This window comes from Panulirus ornatus, chromosome 50 (genome assembly GCF_036320965.1).
Source record: "Panulirus ornatus isolate Po-2019 chromosome 50, ASM3632096v1, whole genome shotgun sequence".
NCBI classification, from domain to species: Eukaryota; Metazoa; Arthropoda; class Malacostraca; order Decapoda; family Palinuridae; genus Panulirus; species Panulirus ornatus.
The window spans coordinates 1,830,925-1,854,716 of record NC_092273.1 but is presented as its reverse complement, the minus strand read 5'-3'; the positions used below and the strand labels follow the sequence as shown (position 1 = coordinate 1,854,716).

At 41.2% G+C, this 23,792-nt stretch overlaps 1 protein-coding gene across 2 annotated transcripts in view; it reads left to right on the top strand.

The window, feature by feature from the left end:
- The window catches only part of Mapmodulin (acidic leucine-rich nuclear phosphoprotein 32 mapmodulin), a 72,093-nt gene extending 49,028 nt beyond the window's left edge, over positions 1 to 23,065 (top strand). The window contains exons 5-8 of one of the 2 annotated variants that reach the window (XM_071691047.1): positions 1,143 to 1,180; positions 9,014 to 9,231; positions 16,598 to 16,673; positions 22,812 to 23,065. In XM_071691047.1, the coding sequence (XP_071547148.1) occupies positions 1,143 to 1,180; positions 9,014 to 9,231; positions 16,598 to 16,673; positions 22,812 to 22,861 (382 nt within the window). In that variant the 3' untranslated portion in view covers positions 22,862 to 23,065. The remainder of the gene's footprint in view (positions 1 to 1,142; positions 1,181 to 9,013; positions 9,232 to 16,597; positions 16,674 to 22,811) is intronic. The other variant, XM_071691046.1, reaches the window with a different exon arrangement.
- The last annotated feature ends 727 nt before the right edge of the window (positions 23,066 to 23,792 follow it).

Below are 23,792 nucleotides of genomic sequence, written 5' to 3'. Positions count from 1 at the left end.
GAGGGTGAAAGGCGTGCAAGGAATAGAGTGAATTGGAACGATGTGGTATACTGGGGTCGACGTGCTGTCAATGGATTGAACTAGGGCATGTGAAGCATCTGGGGTAAAGCATGGAAAGTTTTGTGGGGCCTGGATGTGAAAAGGGAGCTGTGGTTTCTGTGCATTATTACATGACAGCTAGAGACTGAGTATGAACAAATGTGGCCTTTGTTGTCTTTTCCAAGCGCTACCTCACGCACATGAGGGGGGGAGGGGGTTGTTATTTCATGTGTGGTGGGGTGGCGATGGGAATGAATAAAGGCAGACAGTGTGAACTATGTACACGTGTATATATGTATATGTCTGTGTGTGTATATATATGTATACATTGAAATGTATAGGTATGTATATTTGTGTGTGTGGATGTGTATGTATATACATGTGTATGTGGGTGGGTTGGGCCATTCTTTCGTTTGTTTCCTTGCGCTACCTCACTAACGTGGGAGACAGCGACAAAGCAAAATAATGATGATAATAATAATTATTTATGATGATTAATTGCCATCTCCTGCATCAGCGAGGTAGCGCAGGGAAACAGACGAAGAATGGCCCAACCACTCATGTGCACATCTATATACATAAATACCCATACACACACATATACATAGACACATATATACGCATGTACATATTCATACTGCTGCCTTCATACATTCCCATCTTTACCTCACCAATCTTTCCTCACTCATTCTCTCCATGTTTCCAAACCATTTCAACACACCCTCTCCTGTTCTCTCAACCACACCCTTTTTATTACCACACATCTCTCTTACCCTTTCATTACTTACTCGATCAAACTACCTCAAAAAACATTGTCCTCAAACATTTCATTTCCAACTCATCCATCATCTGTACAACCCTATTTATAGGCCATGCCCCACAACCATATAACATTGTTGGAAGCACTATTCCTTTAAACATACCCATTTTTGCTCTCTCAGATAACATTCTCGCCATCCGCATATTCTTCATAATGTGTTTATGTGTACATAGGATAGGATGGAATGTTCTTTGGGTGTAGAAGTTTTATGTGTACATAGGATAGGATGGAATGTTCTTTGGGTGTAGAAGTTTTAGTAGCCTAATTTTTTTTTTTTTTCCAGATTCGACAAGGAGGATAACAGTGAGGAAGAGGAAGATGGTAGGTTAAATGTACTTTTTCTTTTATGAATACTAATGATTGTAGATATTCAGTTTAGTCATTATGATTGTCATATGTATCATACATCGTTCATGTGTTGAAAAGGTATTTTGACTATGAATAGATTACTTAAACACATTTGCTTAATTTTGTCCATGGATAGGCTATTAGTACTACTACTTTTGTTTTTACTTCACATTGTGCTATTTCCCGTATCATTAGGGATGAAGAAGAATGAATACTACCCTCCCATCTTGTGTGTGTCATAGATGGAGACTAAGAGGGGCAGGAGTAGGCAGCCAGAAACCCTCACCTTGTATTTCAACTAATATATGTGCGAATTGAATGAACCAAACAAGGAGTGCTTATTGTCCACAAAGGCTAAGGCTCAGGTATCTGGATGTGTTTAGATATAACCAGAATGAGAAGGTAGATAGATAGGATGTCTTTGAAAAAGACCTGGGTGTTCTGGTGCTAGGGAATACTGGTCAGGCATATAGGGTACCTGGTGTGAATGAAAATCGTGAACAGCTTATCAGTTTGTGTACTTGATCAGGATTGTTCTTTGGGAATACATAGTTTAAACAAGAGAGATTAAGTGAAGAATAACATAAGGTGAGAGTAATTGAAACTAGAGGAATGGGCAAGAAATGGAAGGTGTTTACAGAAGTATTTCTTACATGTGTAAGTGAAGTGTGTGGCATATAGAATCTGGAGTGAGTGAGGGTAATGAGTAGTAGGGTGAGGTTAAGTTGCACATGAAAAAGGGAGGTGCATCAGTGTTACAGGGAATGACTGTGGGGAGGTTTTATCGAGAGAGTGAGGTATATACTGTGAGGAGGTTTTATCGAGAGAGTGAGGTATATATGCAAATAGGAAGAGGGAAGGGTGAGTGGCTTCAGGTGGTTATTTTGCATCAAGAGTTTGTGATGTCACAATGGTTGTTTAATCAGTTTAGAGTTGGGATTGGGAGGGAGGTAAATGCTAGGTTCTTGGATAGAGGGGCAAGTCTGTAGTGTGTTGGTGTAGTAAGGCTTAGGAGGTGATTCAAGTGAGAAACTGGCATGTATGGAAGAGTGTTTGAAAACAGGAAATTAAGAGTTGATATGAATAAAAGTAAGATTAGCAGGGTAGAGGGACAGGTTGGTTTGTGGTTATGAACTGAGGGAGCCTAAGTAAAAACAGTAGGTTGAGGGAGGGGGTAAATGTCCTGGGTTCATTGAGGAGTATGTTTAAGGTCCCAAATTGCAGAAGTGTGGAGGAGGTAAAGTGGAAGGAAGTGAAATGGTAGAGGACAGCATATGGTGTGAAGGAGGGTCGATAAAGTAAGGAATGATACTTTGAGAGAGGTGTGGTAGTAGTTGAGGATGTTTGAGAGCTGAATAGGTTGTGCTGAAATAGCTTGAACATACAGAGAGGATGAGGAAGAAATTAACTTAAGGCTACACATGTTAGAAGCGGGAGACCGAGAACAAGATGGAAGGTGCTTTGAGTTATTGGGATTTGTACATGCAGGAGGGTAGTGGGTTTACATGGAATGGAGAGAATTGTAGTGAAATGGTTTACTCAGGGGGTTAAATGCTGCCACTGGGCTGAACCATTGCATATGAAGGTGCCTAGGAAAACCACTAGGATGTGCAGTGCTTCCCCCGTCCCCCATTTTCCAGAAGAGGCTCCAGTCACGAACAAAAGTCCACATCTAGGCTAGGCCCTAATTTAGATATAGAAAGGTTAATGAAAGGGCAAAAGAAGAGACAGGGGAAAGTATTTCCAAATTTTGGAGGAAATGAACAGTCTGTCTTTTGAAATATGCTAGATCATAGTTATTGGGGAAGACGTGAGAGATTAGAGAGTTCCAAAACTTCAAGGTGTAGGGAAAGAAACAGTTATCAAAACAGCCTACCCTTGAGGTGCCAACAACCACACATTAATCATGTGATGCAGCAGCTTGCCAAATATTTCGTGGTCTATCTAGTGGTGGGGGCACACAAGTAGCTTGCTCTTGGGATGAAATTCAAAGTAATACCTGTGGAAGAGGGAAAGTGAACCAGCAAGTGACTCAAGTTTTGAAATTAACTTGGGAGAGTTTATAAGTAGGGCTGCTTTTGACTCGACTCCGGCAAGTACCTACAAAGCTAGATCCACCCCATTTGTGAGAGCAGTACTCCATACAAGGACAGATCACTCTTTTGTATAAACGGGGCAACTGTTTTGAAGCAAATGAATTTCAGCTAAGCATGACTCCCAATTTCTTATGAGGTAGACTTATCTATGTCTATGATATGGGGTTTCCAGAATAGAGTGGATGGTAATACCAAGTATGTTCATTGAGTCAAGAGGTGGTATTACTGAACAGATTTCATGTCCAAGTTTAAGATTATTTAGGAAGTTATGTCAAGGCTAGATGCAGATTGAGTGAGGAGAAGGAGCAGAATTGAAGGATGTGGAGGAATGCATTATTGAGTCATCCTCATATGAGTGCATATGGTTATTTGTGGAAGAAAGAAAATCATTGAAAAAAGAAGAAAAAATGTAGGAGACGGCACAGAACCTGGAGGGAACTGCTGTTGGTGGATAAAGGGGGAGACGCTGATCCAACAACATCCATGGAGATAGATCAGCCACAGAGGAACCTGGACATGAGGGAGAGGAGCTTAGAGATGAGACCCCATGCCACACCCTGTGAAAAGTTTTCAATATATTAAGGGCAACTACATAGGATTCCCCAAAATCTTTCAGGGATGATGACTAGACAGTAGTAAGAGAGGAAAGAATATCACCAGTGGACCTCACCTTATAAAAGCCGTATATTGGTGATCGGAGAGTAAACTGTGAGATCCAAGATTTTTTTTTTTTTTTTTTTTTTTTATACTTTGTCGCTGTCTCCCGCGTTTGCGAGGTAGCGCAAGGAAACAGACGAAAGAAATGGCCCAACCCCCCCCCCATACACATGTACATACACACGTCCACACACGCAAATATACATACCTACACAGCTTTCCATGGTTTACCCCAGACGCTTCACATGCCTTGCTTCAATCCACTGACAGCACGTCAACCCCTGTATACCACATGACTCCAATTCACTCTATTTCTTGCCCTCCTTTCACCCTCCTGCATGTTCAGGCCCCGATCACACAAAATCTTTTTCACTCCATCTTTCCACCTCCAATTTGGTCTCCCTCTTCTCCTCGTTCCCTCCACCTCCGACACATATATCCTCTTGGTCAATCTCTCCTCACTCATTCTCTCCATGTGCCCAAACCATTTCAAAACACCCTCTTCTGCTCTCTCGACCACGCTCTTTTTATTTCCACACATCTCTCTTACCCTTACGTTACTTACTCGATCAAACCACCTCACACCACACATTGTCCTCAAACATCTCATTTCCAGCACATCCATCCTCCTGCGCACATCTCTATCCATAGCCCACGCCTCGCAACCATACAGCATTGTTGGAACCACTATTCCCTCAAACATACCCATTTTTGCTTTCCGAGATAATGTTCTCGACTTCCACACATTTTTCAAGGCTCCCAAAATTTTCGCCCCCTCCCCCACCCTATGATCCACTTCCGCTTCCATGGTTCCATCCGCTGACAGATCCACTCCCAGATATCTAAAACACTTCACTTCCTCCAGTTTTTCTCCATTCAAACTCACCTCCCAATTGACTTGACCCTCACCCCTACTGTACCTAATAACCTTGCTCTTATTCACATTTACTCTCAACTTTCTTCTTCCACACACTTTACCAAACTCAGTCACCAGCTTCTGCAGTTTCTCACATGAATCAGCCACCAGCGCTGTATCATCAGCGAACAACAATTGACTCACTTCCCAAGCTCTCTCATCCCCAACAGACTTCATACTTGCCCCTCTTTCCAGGACTCTTGCATTTACCTCCCTTACAACCCCATCCATAAACAAATTAAACAACCATGGAGACATCACACACCCCTGCCGCAAACCTACATTCACTGAGAACCAATCACTTTCCTCTCTTCCTACACGTACACATGCCTTACATCCTCGATAAAAACTTTTCACTGCTTCTAACAACTTGCCTCCCACACCATATATTCTTAATACCTTCCACAGAGCATCTCTATCAACTCTATCATATGCCTTCTCCAGATCCATAAATGCTACATACAAATCCATTTGCTTTTCTAAGTATTTCTCACATACATTCTTCAAAGCAAACACCTGATCCACACATCCTCTACCACTTCTGAAACCGCACTGCTCTTCCCCAATCTGATGCTCTGTACATGCCTTCACCCTCTCAATCAATACCCTCCCATATAATTTACCAGGAATACTCAACAAACTTATACCTCTGTAATTTGAGCACTCACTCTTTTCCCCTTTGCCTTTGTACAATGGCACTATGCACGCATTCCGCCAATCCTCAGGCACCTCACCATGAGTCATACATACATTAAATAACCTTACCAACCAGTCAACAATACAGTCACCCCCTTTCTTAATAAATTCCACTGCAATACCATCCAAACCTGCTGCCTTGCCGGCTTTCATCTTCCGCAAAGCTTTTACTACCTCTTCTCTGTTTACCAAATCATTTTCCCTAACCCTCTCACTTTGCACACCACCTCGACCAAAACACCCTATATCTGCCACTCTGTCATCAGACACATTCAACAAACCTTCAAAATACTCATTCCATCTCCTTCTCACATCACCGCTACTTGTTATCACCTCCCCATTTACGCCCTTCACTGAAGTTCCCATTTGCTCCCTTGTCTTACGCACCCTATTTACCTCCTTCCAGAACATCTTTTTATTCTCCCTAAAATTTACTGATAGTCTCTCACCCCAACTCTCATTTGCCCTTTTTTTCACCTCTTGCACCTTTCTCTTGACCTCCTGTCTCTTTCTTTTATACTTCTCCCACTCAATTGCATTTTTTCCCTGCAAAAATCGTCCAAATGCCTCTCTCTTCTCTTTCACTAATACTCTTACTTCTTCATCCCACCACTCACTACCCTTTCTAAACAGCCCACCTCCCACTCTTCTCATGCCACAAGCATCTTTTGCGCAATCCATCACTGATTCCCTAAATACATCCCATTCCTCCCCGACTCCCCTTACTTCCATTGTTCTCACCTTTTTCCATTCTGTACACAGTCTCTCCTGGTACTTCCCCACACAGGTCTCCTTCCCAAGCTCACTTACTCTCACCACCTTCTTCACCCCAACATTCACTCCTCTTTTCTGAAAACCCATACTAATCTTCACCTTAGCCTCCACAAGATAATGATCAGACATCCCTCCAGTTGCACCTCTCAGCACATTAACATCCAAAAGTCTCTCTTTCGCACGCCTGTCAATTAACACGTAATCCAATAACGCTCTCTGGCCATCTCTCCTACTTACATAAGTATACTTATGTATATCTCGCTTTTTAAACCAGGTATTCCCAATCATCAGTCCTTTTTCAGCACATAAATCTACAAGCTCTTCACCATTTCCATTTACAACACTGAACACCCCATGTATACCAATTATTCCCTCAACTGCCACATTACTCACCTTTGCATTCAAATCACCCATCACTATAACCCGGTCTCGTGCATCAAAACCGCTAACACACTCATTTAGCTGCTCCCAAAACACTTGCCTCTCATGATCTTTCTTCTCATGCCCAGGTGCATATGCACCAATAATCACCCACCTCTCTCCATCAACTTTCAATTTTACCCATATTAATCGAGAATTTACTTTCTTACATTCTATCACATACTCCCAAGATCCAAGATATCTGAGGATATAGGAATCATGGAGGGATTCATGTACTTTAGAAATGGTTGATGTCAAAGTAGCAGGACAATAGTTAGAGGGATTAGAAGAGGCACCCTTCTTAGGGATAGGATGTACCAATGCATGCTTCCAAGAAGAGGAAGTTCTGGTTCTTAAACAGAAATGGAACTGATGAGCAAGCACAGGTGAGAGTTAAGAGGCATTTTCTTTCAGTACATGGTGATGGATGCCATAAGGACCATAAGCCTTGCTTGTGTCCAGAGAGAGAAGCACTTTTCAAACATTGAGAAAAGAGATGACTTCAAAGGGCATATGATTAGTTAGAGGAACATCAGGGAGTGAAGGAATGTTAGAGTCATCCAAGGTAGAGGTGAAACTGGAACCGAAGAGGGTTTCTTTGTCTACAGGAAAGACATCTATAGTACAATCAGAACAAAAAATTGAAGAAAAGTAAGAGCAACAGAAATTGTTAGCGATGCCCTTAGTTAAGGACCAGAAAGACATATCATGGGATGGCAAGGAGAGGTTATTGCTCTTCCTTTGAATAGAGGAATGTTTTGCCTCACACCAAATAATGTATTTGCCATGATTATGGGCCATAATGAATGCTGAATGGGAGTTGGAGGAGGAAAAGGTTTTGTAAGTCCAATATGCTTGATACCTTTCCTGATTGGTCTTGGAACAGGAATGGTAGAACTGTAGATTGGAAAAAGAGGTCTTCTTGGGGGAAGAGGGGATAAATGTTTCCATTCCTGTAGTCTCTAAAGCTAACTTCCAAGCTTGACCCCCCTTGCCCTACACTGCAATGTTGGTTCCTTTCTTTCCCCCTTCTATAGGTATTACTTGGGTTTTTGTTCCTGAGAGCTGGCTCCTTGTGTGCCCTTTTCACTAGTTGGACTATGCAGTATTGTGTGGTGTGTTGATTTTGTGTATATGCATTTGTTTACAGTAAGTCGTGGGTGGTTCTAACATTCAAAAGCATCATAATTTTCATAATGTAGAGATTAGTGGTGAGGCAGCAAGTGCTGATACTGAAGGTGCCAAAGCTTTTAAGGAAGAGCTGCATAGGATAATTGTGAATGAGAAATGTGTTTTGATAATGTTTCTGGTAGGCTAGTAAGCTATGATGTTTGGTAGGTTAGATGTGCAGTATTAAATGTACTTTGGACTTAGGATATTTTCAGGATATTTTCAATTTATGATAGTTTTATCGGAAGGAAACCCCATCATAAATTGGGGAGCATCAGTAGTAAGGTATCTGAGGCTGGCTATGGAGAGGTGGCAAGTGATCTTGGTCTTTGCCTGTTCATGTTTTTACATCCAAGTGCAGGAAACAATTAACTAATATATAAAAAAAAAAAAAATCAGCTAAAGTGTTTATTGCCCTAGTGTTTTTGTTTAGAGGTAACCCATCTGGTTACGCGAATAGGATACCCTGATGAGCTAAGCTTCCTCCCTCACCAGATTGGTTATCTGCAAGTGGGAAATGTGCTATTCAGGTGTTTTAATACTTTTACTACCACCTATCTAGTTAAGAAATTCCATGCGATTTTTCATGCTTTAAAGAGGTTTGATACTGGAGAGAACTTAGATTGTGAGATGGAGGTAAAGGAAGCTCTACTCAGAATGATTGCTGTTAGGTATGTGTTAACCAGGTTGCCCTCAGGATGATTAATTGCACGAAAATCTTATCCTTTTTTTCCAGTAAGTACAAATGGAAAGTGTTTGTGTATGTGAAGAATAAATCATTAAAGAATTCTAGTGTTAGATGATGTGGAGTAGGATTACAATACCGTGAATAAGATAGGAGGTGGATATTGGAGATAGAGTAACTTATGAGAAGGATGAGAAATGAAGCATACCACGAATAAGGTAGGAGGTGGGTATTGGAGGTAGAGTAACTTATAAGAAGGATAGGAAATGGGTCATGAAGAAGATGGATGAGGTCTTGATTAGTTGCTAGTAGGTTTTTTAAAAGATGTTAAGTGTGTCAGATTTAGTTGAAGTGAGAGGAAATTAATGTATAATTTAATTTCTTGCTTGTAGGAGAGGAGGAGGAAGATGGAGTGGAAGGAATAGAAGGTGAGGGGGAAAATGATGATGATGATGTCGGTGAGGTGCTAGAGGGTGACCATGAGCAAGATGATGATGATGACATAGACGGAGAGGAAGAGGAGGAAATTGACGAGGAAGAAGTGGAAGAAGAGGAAGAGGAAGATGAAGAGGATGTTCCCTTGGGTGCACTGTACAAGGAATACAATCCTGTAAGTTACTTTCCTGTTCTTACAGTTTTACAAATGGATGTTTATGGTAATTCGGGTTTGAGATCCAGCTTTACATTCTTTAAATTTGAAAAGAGTGCAAGGTAGACTTTTGAAAAGGAAAATTTTTCTGTAATGGCATGCTGTAACTTTCTTAGATTTTTTCAATACTGTAGTATGTAATGTAAACAGTGCTCTCCTTAGTATATGAAAATATATAATTATTTTCATATATTTATTATACCTATTCACTGTTTCCTGCATCAGCAAGATAGCACCAGGAAACAGACAAATAGTGGCCCATCCTCTATATATATATATACATAAATGCTTATATTTATTTATTATATTTTGTCCTTGTCTCCTGTGTTAGCGAGGTAACACAATGAAACAGATGAAAGTATGGCCCAACCCACCCACATATACATGTATATACATAAATTCCCACACACACACATATACATAACCTATACATTTCAATGTATACATACATATACATACACAGACATGTACATATATACTTTTTTTTTTTTTCTGTCTCCCGCGTTTGCAAGGTAGCGCAAGGAAACAGATGAAAGAAATGGCCCAAGCCACCCCCATACACATGTATATACATACATGTCCACACACGCAAATATACATACCTACACAGCTTTCCATGGTTTACCCCAGACGATTCATATGCCCTGATTCAATCCACTGACAGCACGTCAACCCCGGTACACCACATCGATCCAACTCACTCTACTCCTTGCCCTCCTTTTACCCTCCTGCATGTTCAGGCCCCGATCACACAAAATCTTTTTCACTCCATCTTTCCACCTCCAATTTAGTCTCCCACTTCTCCTCGTTCCCTCCACCTCCGACACATATATCCTCTTGGTCAATCTTTCCTCACTCATTCTCTCCATGTGTCCAAACCATTTCAAAACACCCTCTTCTGCTCTCTCAACCACGCTCTTTTTATTTCCACACATCTCTCTTACCCTTACATTACTTACTCGATCAAACCACCTCACACCACACATTGTCCTCAGACATCTCATTTCCAGCACATCCACCCTCCTGCGCACAACTCTATCCATAGCCCACGCCTCGCAACCATACAACATTGTTGGAACCACTATTCCTTCAAACATAGCCATTTTTGCTTTCCGAGATAATGTTCTCGACTTCCACACATTCTTCAAGGCTCCCAGGATTTTCGCCCCCTCCCCCACCCTATGATCCACTTCCGCTTCCATGGTTCCATCCGCTGCCAGATCCACTCCCAGGTATCTAAAACACTTTACTTCCTCCAGTTTTTCTCCATTCAAACTTACCTCCCAATTGACTTGACCCTCAACCCTACTGTACCTAATAACCTTGCTCTTATTCACATTTACTCTTAACTTTCTTCTTTCACACACTTTACCAAACTCAGTCACCAGCTTCTGCAGTTTCTCACATGAATCAGCCACCAGCACTGTATCATCAGCGAACAACAACTGACTCACTTCCCAAGCTCTATCATCCACAACAGACTTCATACTTGCCCCTCTTTCCAAAACTCTTGCATTCACCTCCCTAACAACCCCATCCATAAACAAATTAAACAACCATATATACATATTCTTTTGGGGGGAAAAAAAAAGGGGGGGGGGTCAGGTGAGGATACTCCCTCAAAGGCCCAGTCCTCTGTTCTTAACGCTACCTCGCTATCGCGGGAAATGGCGAATAGTATGAAAAAGAAAAAAAAAAAATATATACATATATACACATGTACATATTCATACTTGCTGCCTTCATCCATTCCTGTCGCCACCCTGCCACACACAAAATGGCAACCCCTACGTGTGCATATGGTGGCGCTGAGAAAAGACAAACAAAGGCCACATTCATTCATACTCAGTCTCTAGTTGTCATGTGTAATGCACCAAAACCACAGCTCCCTTTCCACATCCAGGCCCCACAAAACTTTCCATGGTTTACCTTACATGCTTCACATGCCCTGGTTCAATCCATTGACAGCATATCGACCCCAGTATACCACATCGTTCCAATTTACTAATATTTGCACGCCTTTCACCTTCCTGTACGTTCAGGTTCCGATCGCTCATAATCTTTTTCACTCCATCCTTCCCCCTCCAATTTGGTCTCCCACTTCTCCTCGTTCCCTCCACATCTGACACATATATTTTCCTTGTCAATCTTTCCTCACCCACTCTCTCCATGTGACCAAACCATTTCAATACACCCTTTTCTGCTCTCTCAACCACACTCTTTTTATTACTACACATCTCTCTTACCCCTTCATTACTTACTCGATCAAACCACCTCACACCACATGTTGTCTTCAAACATTTTATTTCCAGCATGCTTGTTTGCCATTTCCTGTGTCAGGGAGGCAGTGCCAGGAAACTGACGAAGAAAGACCCATCCAATCATATGCACATATGTATACATACACGCATATATACATAAAATATATGTACAGATACATACACATACACTGCTATATACATATATACACATGTACATATTCATGCTGACTTGCCTCCATCCATTCCTGGCAGCACATACCCCCTGCATCCATGAGGTAGCACCAGGAAAACAGACAAAAAAGGGCCATGTTTGTTCACCCTTTGTTTGTCTTGTCCATTGTCTGTCATGCTAGCAGAATATATATTTTTAGGATTGAATGGGTAAAGACCTTCCAACCTTCATTATATCTGATGAGGTTGTAGTATCCTTGAAACCACTGAACTCATCACATTACTTATGCCTGGTGGTACATTAACTCATGCATCAACCATATTACTGCTTATGCTTTATGGTACATGATAACTAATGCATCATTCATCTCACACACACACACACACACACACACACACACACACACACACACACACACATTTTCATTGTCTGTAAATTGAGTGGCAGATGTCTAAAACAAAGAGGCAGGAGGTCAAGAGAAAGGTGCAAGAGGTGAAAAAGAGGGCAAATGAGAGTTAGGGTGAGATAGTATCATTAGATTTTAGGGAGAATAAAAAGATGTTTTGGAAGGAGGTAAATAAAGTGCATAAGACAAGGGAACAAATGGGAACTTCAGTGAAGGGGGGTAATTGGAAGGTGATAACAAGTAATGGTAATGTGAGGAGATGGAATGAGTATTTTGAAGGTTTGGTGAATGTGTTTGATGATAGAGTGGCAGATATAGGGTGTTTTGGTCGAGTTGGTGTGCAAAGTGAGAGGGTTAGGGAAAATTATTTGGTAAACAGAAGAGGTAGTAAAAGCGTTGCGGAAGATGAAAGCCGGCAAGGCAGCGGGTTTGGATGGTATTGCAGTGGAATTTATTAAAAGAGGGGGTGACTGTATTGTTGACTGGTTGGTAAGGTTATTTAATGTATGTATGACTCCTGGTGAGGTGCCTGAGGATTGGCGGAATTCTTGCATAGTACAAAGGCAAAGGGGACAAAGGTGAGTGCTTAAATTACAGAGGTATAAGTTTGTTGAGTATTCCTGGTAAATTATATGGGAGGGTATTGATTGAGAGGGTGAAGGCATGTAAAGAGCATCAGATTGGGGAAGAGCAGTGTGGTTTCAGAAGTGGTAGAGGTTGTGTGGATCAGGTGTTTGCTTTGAAGAATGTACGCGAGAAACACTGAGAAAAGCAAATGGATTTGTATGTAGCATTTATGGATCTGGAGAAGGCATATGATAGAGTTGATAGAGATGCTCTGTGAAAGGTATTAAGAATATATGGTGTGGGAGGCAAGTTGCTAGAAGCATTGAAAAGTTTTTATCGAGGATGTAAGGCATGTGTACATGTAGGAAGAGAGGAAAGTGATTGGTTCTCAGTGAATGTAGGTTTGCGGCAGGGGTGTGTGATGTCTCCATGGTTGTTTAATTTGTTTATGGATGGGGTTGTTAGGGAGGTGAATGCAAGAGTTTTGGAAAGAGGGGCAAGTATGCAGTCTGTTGTGTATGAGAGAGGTTGGGAAGTGAGTCAGTTGTTGTTTGGTGATGATACAGCGCTGGTGGCTGATGTGTGAAAGAAGAAAGTTAAGAGTAAATGTGAATAAGAGCAAGGTTATTAGGTACAGTAGGGTTGAAGGTCAAGTCAATTGGGAGGTAAGTTTGAATGGAGAAAAACTGGAGAAAGTGAAGTGTTTTAGATAACTGGGAGTGGATTTGGCAGCGGATGGAACCATGAAAGCGGAAGTGAATCATAGGGTGGGGGAGGGGGCAAAAATTCTGGGAGCCTTGAAGAATGTGTGGAAGTCGAGAATATTATCTCAGAAAGCAAAAATGGGTATGTTTGAAGGAATAGTGGTTCCAACAATGTTGTATGGTTGTGAGGCGTGGGCTATGGATAGAGTTGTGTGGAGGAGGGTGGATGTGCTGGAAATGAGATGTTTGAGGACAATATGTGGTGTGAGTTGGTTTGATCGGGTAAGTAATGTAAGGGTAGGAGAGATGTGTGGTGATAAAAAGAGTGTGGTTGAGAGAGCAGAAGAGGGTGTTTTGAAATGGTTTGGTCACATGGAGAGAATGAGTGAGGAAAGATTGACGAAGAGGATATATGTGTCAGAGTTGGAGGGAACGAGGAGAAGTGGGAGACCAAATTGGAGGTGGAAAGATGGAGTGAAAAAGATTTTGAGTGATCGGGGCCTGAACATGCAGGAGGGTGAAAGGCGTGCAAGGAATAAAGTGAATTGGAACGATGTGGTATATCGGGGTCGACATGCTGTCAATGGATTGAACCAGGGCATGTGAAGCATCTGAGGTAAACCATGGAAAGTTGTGTGGGGCCTGGATGTGGAAAGGGAGCTGTGGTTTTGGTGCATTATTACATGACAGCTAGAGACTGAGTGTGAACGAATGGGGCCTTTGTTGTCTTTTCCTAGCACTACCTCAAACACATGATGGGGGAGAGAGTTGTTATTTCATGTGTGGTGGGGTGGTGATGGGAAGGAATAAAGGCAGACAGTATGAATTATGTACATGTGTATATATGTATATGTCTGTGTGTGTATATATATGTATACGTTGAGATGTATAGGTATGTATATGTGTGCGTGTGTGGACGTATATGTATATACATGTGTATGTGGGTGGGTTGGGCCGTTCTTTTGTCAGTTTCCTTGCGCTACCTCGCTGACGTGGGAGACAGCGACAAAGCAAAATGAATATGAAAATATAAATAAATATACATTAAAATTGTTGATGAGCTTTCAAAGATAGACCTAGGCTATGTTTTGTCAACAATATCTTAACCACATTACTCATGCATTATGGTACATATCAACTTATCCATCAGTCATCACACACTCAGTGTACAAAGTGATGTACACCACCTTTGTTACCTACCAAGAAACACTGCCTTCTCCACTGTTATTGACCTTTTTTTCCTGAAGTACAATTCTCCATTATTAACTCAGACATTTCAATAAAATATGCAATATGTATTTCAGTGGTTTTCTCCTTTCCTGATTGCACAACTACAAAAAAAGACCAAGTGGAAAAAGAGGAAATATCGTGAAAGTTACCTCAAATAAGGCTTCACATCCATCATGAAGGGTGCCATAAGAGCTGCAATGTTTTGTATGCTTCAAAACTCTTAGTATATATACCATTTGCCCCTTATGAGTATGTAAACCATTTGCCCCTCATGAATGAAGTGCCACCTCTCCAGCACTTACCTTGATAGTCAATAAGTCAGCATCCTATTTTGCCTCTAAGAAAGAAGGCCTGAAGAGGTTGAAGTTGAACAGTAATGAAACTGTTCAACATCAGTTAGTCGAGGTTTTTGAAGCATCTAATAGAATGTTTCTCATGATAGCTAGGGCAAAAAAGGTATAACACAGTGAAACCCATTTAAAACCATTCATGCTTTATGATGTGAAGCTGCTATTTATTTGGTAAAGTTACCTGAAATTGTCTCAGATTTCACTATCTGACACTTCTGTTAGTCTTTAGATTGATGAGAAGTCAAGTAGTGGAGCAGTCAAGTTGGCCCATGTCTGAAATTCAGTGCAGTGTGAAACAACAGACAAATCTCAGGCCCCCAAGCAACTAAACTGTGCACAACTCAAGTCAGCGAAGCTGTCAGGGAAGATATGTTGTTTTGCTGCCTGTCAGGGACTAGTGAGAAGCTTGCGTTGTTTTTGCTACTGCCACACACTTATTACAAGAGAGTGGCATACCTTAGGACAACTTTGTGTGTGTTTGTTCTGATTGAGCTCCAGCTATCTGTGGATCACACGCTGGCTTGTTACCAAATTTACAAGGCTTGGGCAGCAAAGACACTCTTCTTGCAGCTCAGGGTTAATCTGAACTTCATGCTAAGAATTATACTCTGTGTAAAACTCAGAGCCTTTAACACCCAGCCATTTAGGAAGCTGTGTCATGATTTAAGAACAGTAAATGAAACACTGCTATTTCATGCCAGTGTTTGCTGGCTCTCAAAGGGCAATGAACTACTAGCAGAAGTGAGGATGTTTCTAGAAAGTGAAAACTTTCTTCCTCGCTACCTTCAGTTTGTATGACTGATATTTCTCTATCCTACCTGGCAGGTATCTTAAGGCCTTAAATCCTCTCTGTCACAAACTGCAAGGTAGACAGCTATTTTTACCAACTATGATGCATTTGAAATATAAGTCATCAAGCTGCAGCTTTGGAAGCATCACATCAAAAATGGAACAGTATCTTTTTCCCACATTAGAGTCCTAAATGATAAGAACATTAGTGATGATCTTAAAGTAGAGATGGAAGCTGTGGAGGATGAGTTTTATCAATATATTCCTTATGTCAATGACTGCAGTTTCAGGTTCATTTTAGCTTGGAGTTTCTTTTCTGTTGCAGTCAAGGATGGCTAGGAAGCTTATCTTTGTGAGATAGAATTTTCAGGGCTGATTTGAATGCACAAGGTTGACATAGATAGCAACCTTAGATGCACACTCTTATCAGACAACAGCAAACATTTTCAGAACTGTGTGTGAAAAGAGCCAGCATCATCCATCCCATTAATGAGTACGTTATTATGTTGAATCTATAAATATTCTTAGAATTGTTTTGTGCAACAGCTCGCTATATGATATGCCATGTGAAACATGATTGTAAATGGATTGTGTCTGTGCTTTGTTTATTTATATGCCAAATAGATTTAATGACCGTTAATATTAGTCTGTGTACTTCAACATTATGGGGTTGTTGGGTCAGAAGTCAGCTCAAAGGGTGGGTGCTCAGGGCAGAAAAGTTTAAGAACCACTGTAAAAAAGCACTCTAACTGTTTTATGAAATGCAGAGTTGTTTTTATTCAGATACTTTTTGGAAGCTTGTTCATTTTGGAAACTCATAATAATACTGCAAATGATTTGTTCTTTAGGTAGGTGATGACGATTATGAAGTAGCTGAAGGAGAAGAGGAAGACGAAGATGATGTTCTTGAGGAAGAGGAAGATGGTAGGTCTCATCATTGTCTTTATATTTATCTTCATCAAATTTTTCATAATGACTTGCAGAAGTATAATGTCCTCATTGTAAGTGAAAATGGGAAGAGCTTGCTGAGTTATATGCTGAAAGAAATGGTGATTAGGTATACTCGGTTTGAAATGTTGCGTACAGCCTCATTAGAACCCAGTGATTTGTTGTTCTAATTCCTTAGAATTCTAGAGGGAATGATGACTCAATGCAACCAACAATTGCAGTATAAACCTGAGTTTCTGAAATATGACTTCACTGAGCTGAGAGAGAGTTTGGGGAATTTCTGTCCTCAGTGTGTCCAGTACCTGTAAGTCCTTGCCAACGAATCTATGAAGGAAAACAAATTAAAACATCGCTTGTCTTCAGGTCATCCAAAAATTTTGAAAAGCTACAAGTTATTGGAAGGATAAGGAACAACAGAGAAAATGAAGTCAGACTGATGCTCCTCCATGCACAGCTTTTTCTTTAGAGAAGCATCCTTGGCATCTTTTGAAGTGGCATGGTGTTTTGCAAGATGTGAAAAGCTTCATAACATTGGAGAGGAGCTGGTGAAACCAGCAGATGTATCTATGGTGAAAACTACTTGTAGAGTAGACGTTGCTAAGAAGGTTGAATTGGTGCCACTTTCTAACAACAGCATCAGATGTTGAATTGATCTCTTGTCATTAGATATTTTGGATCAACTAATTGTGGTGCTGAAGAAAGCAGGAAAATTTCATTGTAGTTAGATGAAACTGTGGACATCGCTGGCAAACCACAACTCATGGTTTTTGTGAGGTATAGTGGAGATGACAGAGCAATGGAGGAATTTTTGTTCTTTAGTGCCTTGTCAACAACCACCACTGAAGGAGACATCTTTGTTATGGTGTATGGTGGACAATTTTTTCAGGAAAAACAACTTTAGACTGGTTGAATTATTTGGTTGTATGTACTGATAGAGCTATATCTATGATGAGAAGTCATGTTGATTTTGTCTCATATTAAAAGAGAAAGCCCTGATGGCATGATAATTCACAGTTTCTAATGGGGGAAACTTGGCCTTTAAATGTCTCCAGCTGGAACTCCTTATGATTCTGAGTGATGTTATCCAAATTGTGAATTTTATCAACGACAGAGCTTTGAACTTGTGCATTTTACATAAAAGTGGTGAAGAGATGGGATCACGTCACCAGGACTTACTCCTCCACTCTGATGTCTGCTAGCTGTATTGAGGGTGCATTCTTAGACATGCTATTGAACTAAAAACTGAAATAGAAGTTTTTTTCCAAGAGAAGAAGCATAAGCTGGCCTACTACTTCAAGAACCTTCCTCGGTGGCATAGCTAGCTTAATTATGTGACATCTTTAGGCACCTGAATGAATTGAACTCAGACATGCAAGGCCAAAATTAAAATATGGTGGACATTAGTGAAAAAATTGCCCCATTCAAGAAGAACTTACACTTTGGAGAGAAAGATTAGACAAGGGAAAAAACAGCTGCTTTTCCAGAACTGAATGCAGTGCTAGAGGATGCATCAGAAATATCCCTTGCTGATGTTAAAGTGGTTTTTCAAGATGATTTGAAGAAGCTTCAGGAGGAAATGGACAGATATTTGCCTAAAAATGTCTACCTATGTCAACATGGCCAGGGTAGGAATGTGTTCAGTGTTAACATCAATGAAGTTGGAGAATATATCCCTGGTTTTCAAGGACTTATAGATCTCCAGAAAAGTCATGTTTCAGAAGCAACATTTTGAAAGTCCCTCATTCTCTGAATCCTGGGCACAACTCAAAGATAAGCCTATTCAGACTCATGAGGCTGAAAAGGCATTTCTCCATTTTCCAGCCATATGCCTCTGTGACCAAGGATTTTCAGCTCTTGTGTCGATCAGGACTAAAGCAAGGAACCTTCTGAATCCTTTGCATGATTTACGCTGTGCTCTGTCTATCAACATAAAGCCAAATTTGGAAAAACTCGCCCATAAGATGAAGGAATATCATGGTAAACGCTTAAAACCAAATGTTTTCTTCCATTTAAATTTTTGCAATGAAGTCCATTTGTGTGGAAAAACACACACACACGTACGCATGCGTGAGAGGTAGCGCTAGGAAAAGACAAAGGCCACATTTGCTCACACTTAGTCTCTAGGTATCATGTGTAATGCACTGAAACCATATCTCCCTTTCCAAATCCAGGCTCCACAAAATTTTCCATGGTTTACCCCAGATGCTTCACATGCCCTGCTTCAATCCAATGACAGCACATCAACCCCGGTGTACCACATCGTTCCAATTCACTCTATTCCTTGCATATCTTTCACCCTTCTGTATGTTCAGGCCCCAATCGCTCAAAATCTTTTTCACTTCATCCTTTCCCCTCCAGTTTGGTCTCTCACTTCTCGTTCCCTCCACCTCTAACACATATATCCTCTTTGTCAATCATTCTTCGCTTATTCTCTCCATGTGACCAATCCATTTCAATACACCCTCTTCTGCTCTCTCAATCACACTCTTTTTATTACTACACATTTCTCTTACCCTTTCATTACTTCATCAAACCATCTCACACTGCACCTGGATGTGGAAAGGGAGCTGTGGTTTTGGTGTATTAGACATGAAAGGTAGAGACTGAGTGTGAACAGATGTGGCCTTTTTGTCTGTTTCTGGTGCTACCTCGCTGGAAGTGGGGGATGCTATTTTGTGTGTGGCGGGGTGGCGATGGAAAAGGATGAAGGCAGCAAGTATGAATATGTACATATGTATGTATGTGTATGTTTGTGTATGTATATGTATGTATACGGTGAAATGTATATGTATGTGTATGTGCGTGTTTGGGCATTTATGTATATACATGTGTATGTGGGTGGGTTGGGCCATTCCTCGTCTGTTTCCTTGTGATACCTCTCTAATGCAGACCAGTTAAGTATGATTAATGATAGATAAGTATTTATATATATGTGTGTGTGCATTTGATGATAGAGTGGCAGATGTAGAGTATTTTGGTTGGGGTGATGTGCAAAGTGAGACAGTCTGGGAGTATGGTTGGGTCAAAAGAGAAGAGATAGTGAAAGCTTTGCAGGAGATGAAATCCAGCAAGGTGGCATGTATGGATGGTATTGCAGTGGAATTTGTTAAGAACGGGGGTGACTGTGGTGTTGATTGGTTGTTAAGGGCATTCACTGTATGTATGGATCATGGTGAGATGCCTGAGGATTGACAGAATGCATGCATAGTGCCATTGTACAAAGGCAAAGGGGACAAAGATGAGTTCTCAAACTATAGAGTCATAACTTTGTTGAGTATTCCTGGGAAATTGCATGGTAGGGTATCGATTGAAAGAATGTAGTCATGTACAGAGCATGAGATCAGGGAAGAGCAGTGTGGATTCAGACGTGGTAGGGGATGTATGGATTAGATGTTTGCTTTGAAGAAAGTGTGTGAGAAATACTTCGAAAAAACAGATGGATTTGTATGTATGATTTATAGGTCTGAAAATACTTGGAAAAACAGATGGATTTGTATGTATGATTTATGGGTCTGGAAATAATTGGAAAAACAGATGGATTTGTATGTAGCATTTATGGATCTGGAGAAGGCATATGATAGGGTTGATAGAGATGCTTTGTGGAATGTCTTAAGAGTATATGGTGTGGGAGGTAAGCTGCTAGAAGCAGTGAAAAGTTTTTACCTAGGATGTAAGGCATGTATGCGAGTAGGAAGAGAGGAGAGTGATTGGTTCCCAGTGAAGGTCGGTCTGCAACAAGGGTATGTGATGTCCCCATGGTTGTTTAACTTGTTTATGGATGAGGTGGTTAGAGAGGTAAATGCAAGAGTTTTGGAGAGGGGGGGGGGTGAGTATTGAGTCTGTTGGAGATGAGCCTGGGAAGTGAGTTAGTTGTTGTTTGCCAATGATACATCTCTGGTGGCTGATTCACGTGAGAATCTGCAGAAGTTGGTGACTGAGTTTGAAAACTTGTGTGAAAGGAAAAAGTTGAGAGTAAATGTGAATATGAGCAAGGTTATTAGTTCAGTAGCGTTGAGGGACAAGTTAATTGAGATGTAAGATTGAATAGATAAAAATTGGAGGAAGTGAAGTGTTTTAAATATTTGGAAGTGGACTTAGCAGCAAATGGACCATGGAAGCGGAAGTGAGTCATAGGATGGGGGAGGGGGCGAAGGTTCTTGGAGCTATTAAGAATGTGTCGAAAGAGAGAACTTTATTTTTGATAGGAAAAATGGGTATATTTGAAGAAATAGTATTTCCAACATTATTATATGGTTGTGAGGCATGGATCGGGGTAGCACCAGGGGTGAAAAAGACTTCGAGTGCTTGTGAAATTAGTGCAGCAAATTTATTTATTTATTTATTTTACTTTGTTGCCATCTCCTGCGTTAGCAAGGTAGCGACAGGAAACAGATGAAGAATGGCTTAACCACTCATATATACATAAATGCCCATCTTTCTTCTTTCAAACTATTCGCCATTTCCCGCATTAGCAAGGTAGCATTAAGAGGACTGGGCCCCTGAGGGAATATCCTCACCTGCCCATACACGCACATATATATTTACATATACAAATGAACATATACATACATATACGGACATGTACATTTATACACATGTACATATTCATCCTTGCTTGCCTTCATATATTCCTGGGATTATCTCTCTCTCTCTCTCTCTATCTCTCTCTCTCTCTCTCTCTCTCTCTCTCTCTATCTCTATCTCTATCTCAAAAAAAAAAAAAAAAAAAAAAAAGGGGCATCGCCAGCCCCTGCTTCTGTGAGGTAGTAACTGGGAAAAACAGACAAAATAGGCAACATTCGCTCCCACTTATTCTCTAGCTGTCATGTGTTATGCACCCAAACCACAGCTCCCTATCCACATCCAGGCCCCACAGACTTATGCATTGTTTACCCCAGACACTTCACATGCCCTGGTTCAGTCCATTGACAGCACATCAACCCCGGTATACCACATTGTTCCAATTCACTGTATTCCTTGCACATCTCTCACCCTCCTGTGTGTGTGTGTATGAGTGGATGGGCTATCCTTCGTCTGTCTCCTGGTGCTATCTTGCTGACACAGGAAACGACGAAAATCCTGGGAGCCTTGAAGAATGTGTGGAAGTCGAGAACATTATCTCGGAAAGCAAAAATGGGTATGTTTGAAGGAATAGTGGTTCCAACAATGTTGTATGGTTGCGAGGCGTGGGCTATGGATAGAGTTGTGCGCAGGAGGATGGATGTGCTGGAAATGAGATGTTTGAGGACAATGGGTGGTGTGAGGTGGTTTGATCGAGTAAGTAACGTAAGGGTAAGAGAGATGTGTGGAAATAAAAAGAGCGTGGTTGAGAGAGCAGAAGAGGGTGTTTTGAAATGGTTTGGGCACATGGAGAGAATGAGTGAGGAAAGATTGACCAAGAGGATATATGTGTCGGAGGTGGAGGGAACGAGGAGAAGTGGGAGACCAAATTGGAGGTGGAAAGATGGAGTGAAAAAGATTTTCTGTGATCGGGGCCTGAACATGCAGGAGGGTGAAAGGAGGGCAAGGAATAGAGTGAATTGGATCAATGTGGTATACCGGGGTTGACGTGCTGTCAGTGGATTGAATCAGGGCATGTGAAGCGTCTGGGGTAAACTATGGAAAGCTGTTTAGGTATGTATATTTGCGTGTGTGGACGTATGTATATACATGTGTAAGGGGGTGGGTTGGGCCATTTCTTTCGTCTGTTTCCTTGCGCTACCTCGCAAACGCGGGAGACAGCGACAAAGCAAAAAAAAAAAATTGCCCCATTCATTTCACAAGCACGAAATCTTTTTCACTCCATCCTTCCATCTCCATTTCAATCTCCCACATTTTGTCTCCTCCACATCCTCTTTGTCACCCTCCCATGTCTTTCTTGCCCTTTTATTACTTAATTGATCAAACCACACCACACCACATATTCTCCTTAAACATTTCATTTCCATCTCTCCCACCCCCTGCACAACCTCATCAATAGCCCATGCCTTGCATCCATACAACATCCTCTTTTCTTCCTAAACACTGATTTCCTTTCTCCTTTCATCCTTGCTTCTCATTGTTAAAGTATATTCATTGCACTGATAACGTAAATTTTTCTACCCCTTTTTCAAGGTGATGTGCTTCGTGGTCAGAAGAGGAAGCTGGAGGATGGCGAAGACTAGGGTTGATGTCATATTGGGCACATGGCAACCTGTAGTCGAGAGGGCAGCAGGGGGTGAGTGTAGGATTGTCTTGGCTACACTGTTGAGTTTGTGTGGCTCTCTGGTCGAAGTAAAGTACATCCGGGCAACTAAGCAATTAGAGAGTTGGTTTGCAAGTATTGTTGAAATCTATTTCAGCAATAACATACATCATACTAAAAAAAATAATTGCACTTGAAACTTTGCCCAATTTGAATTGCTCATTGCTCTTAATGCCGGTTGAGTGTCAGTGTCAGGCACTAAACCTGGCCACGAACCCCTATCCCAGCCCCACAGTAACATGGGACTCGTGGTCTTGCCCTTTTATTTTGACTGGCACTCTGCCTGGCTCGCTGCACTTGACCAAGGTACCACTTACCTCATTCAACCCCAACATGATTATTACAAAGTGATCAGTGGAAGCTTTATGTGTTGGCATCTGACTGGATATTGTGTTATCTCCGAGTTGCTGGATGGCAGTTATTGTAAAGGCTCCTGAAATGCAACAAATTAGAATGGTATGTAGCCAGCAAGAGTAATATCATTAAAGCAGCTGGTTGGCTTAAGAATGCTTTGTTGATATAGGTATTTTTGTTGGCCATTGGTTGTCTGGAATGGCAAAGATATTGGCCATGTGGTCCTGGTCAGTGTAGCCAGTGGCCAGTAAAAGACGATGTCCATTAAGAGATCTGGTCTTTGTCAGTGTAGCCAGTGCAAGACATGACACATTTGTTTGTCCATCTTGACTGCTGTAATCACCTGAAACTTGCTTTTGTTCTTTTGATGTTTGTGTCTAGGATTTGTTGAAGACATGGGAATGTTGTCAGAAATCTAACTGTATCTGTTAGTTGTTTAATACTGATTCAATATTTGAAAATTTGAGATCAGCAATAATATTTTCATTTTGAATCAT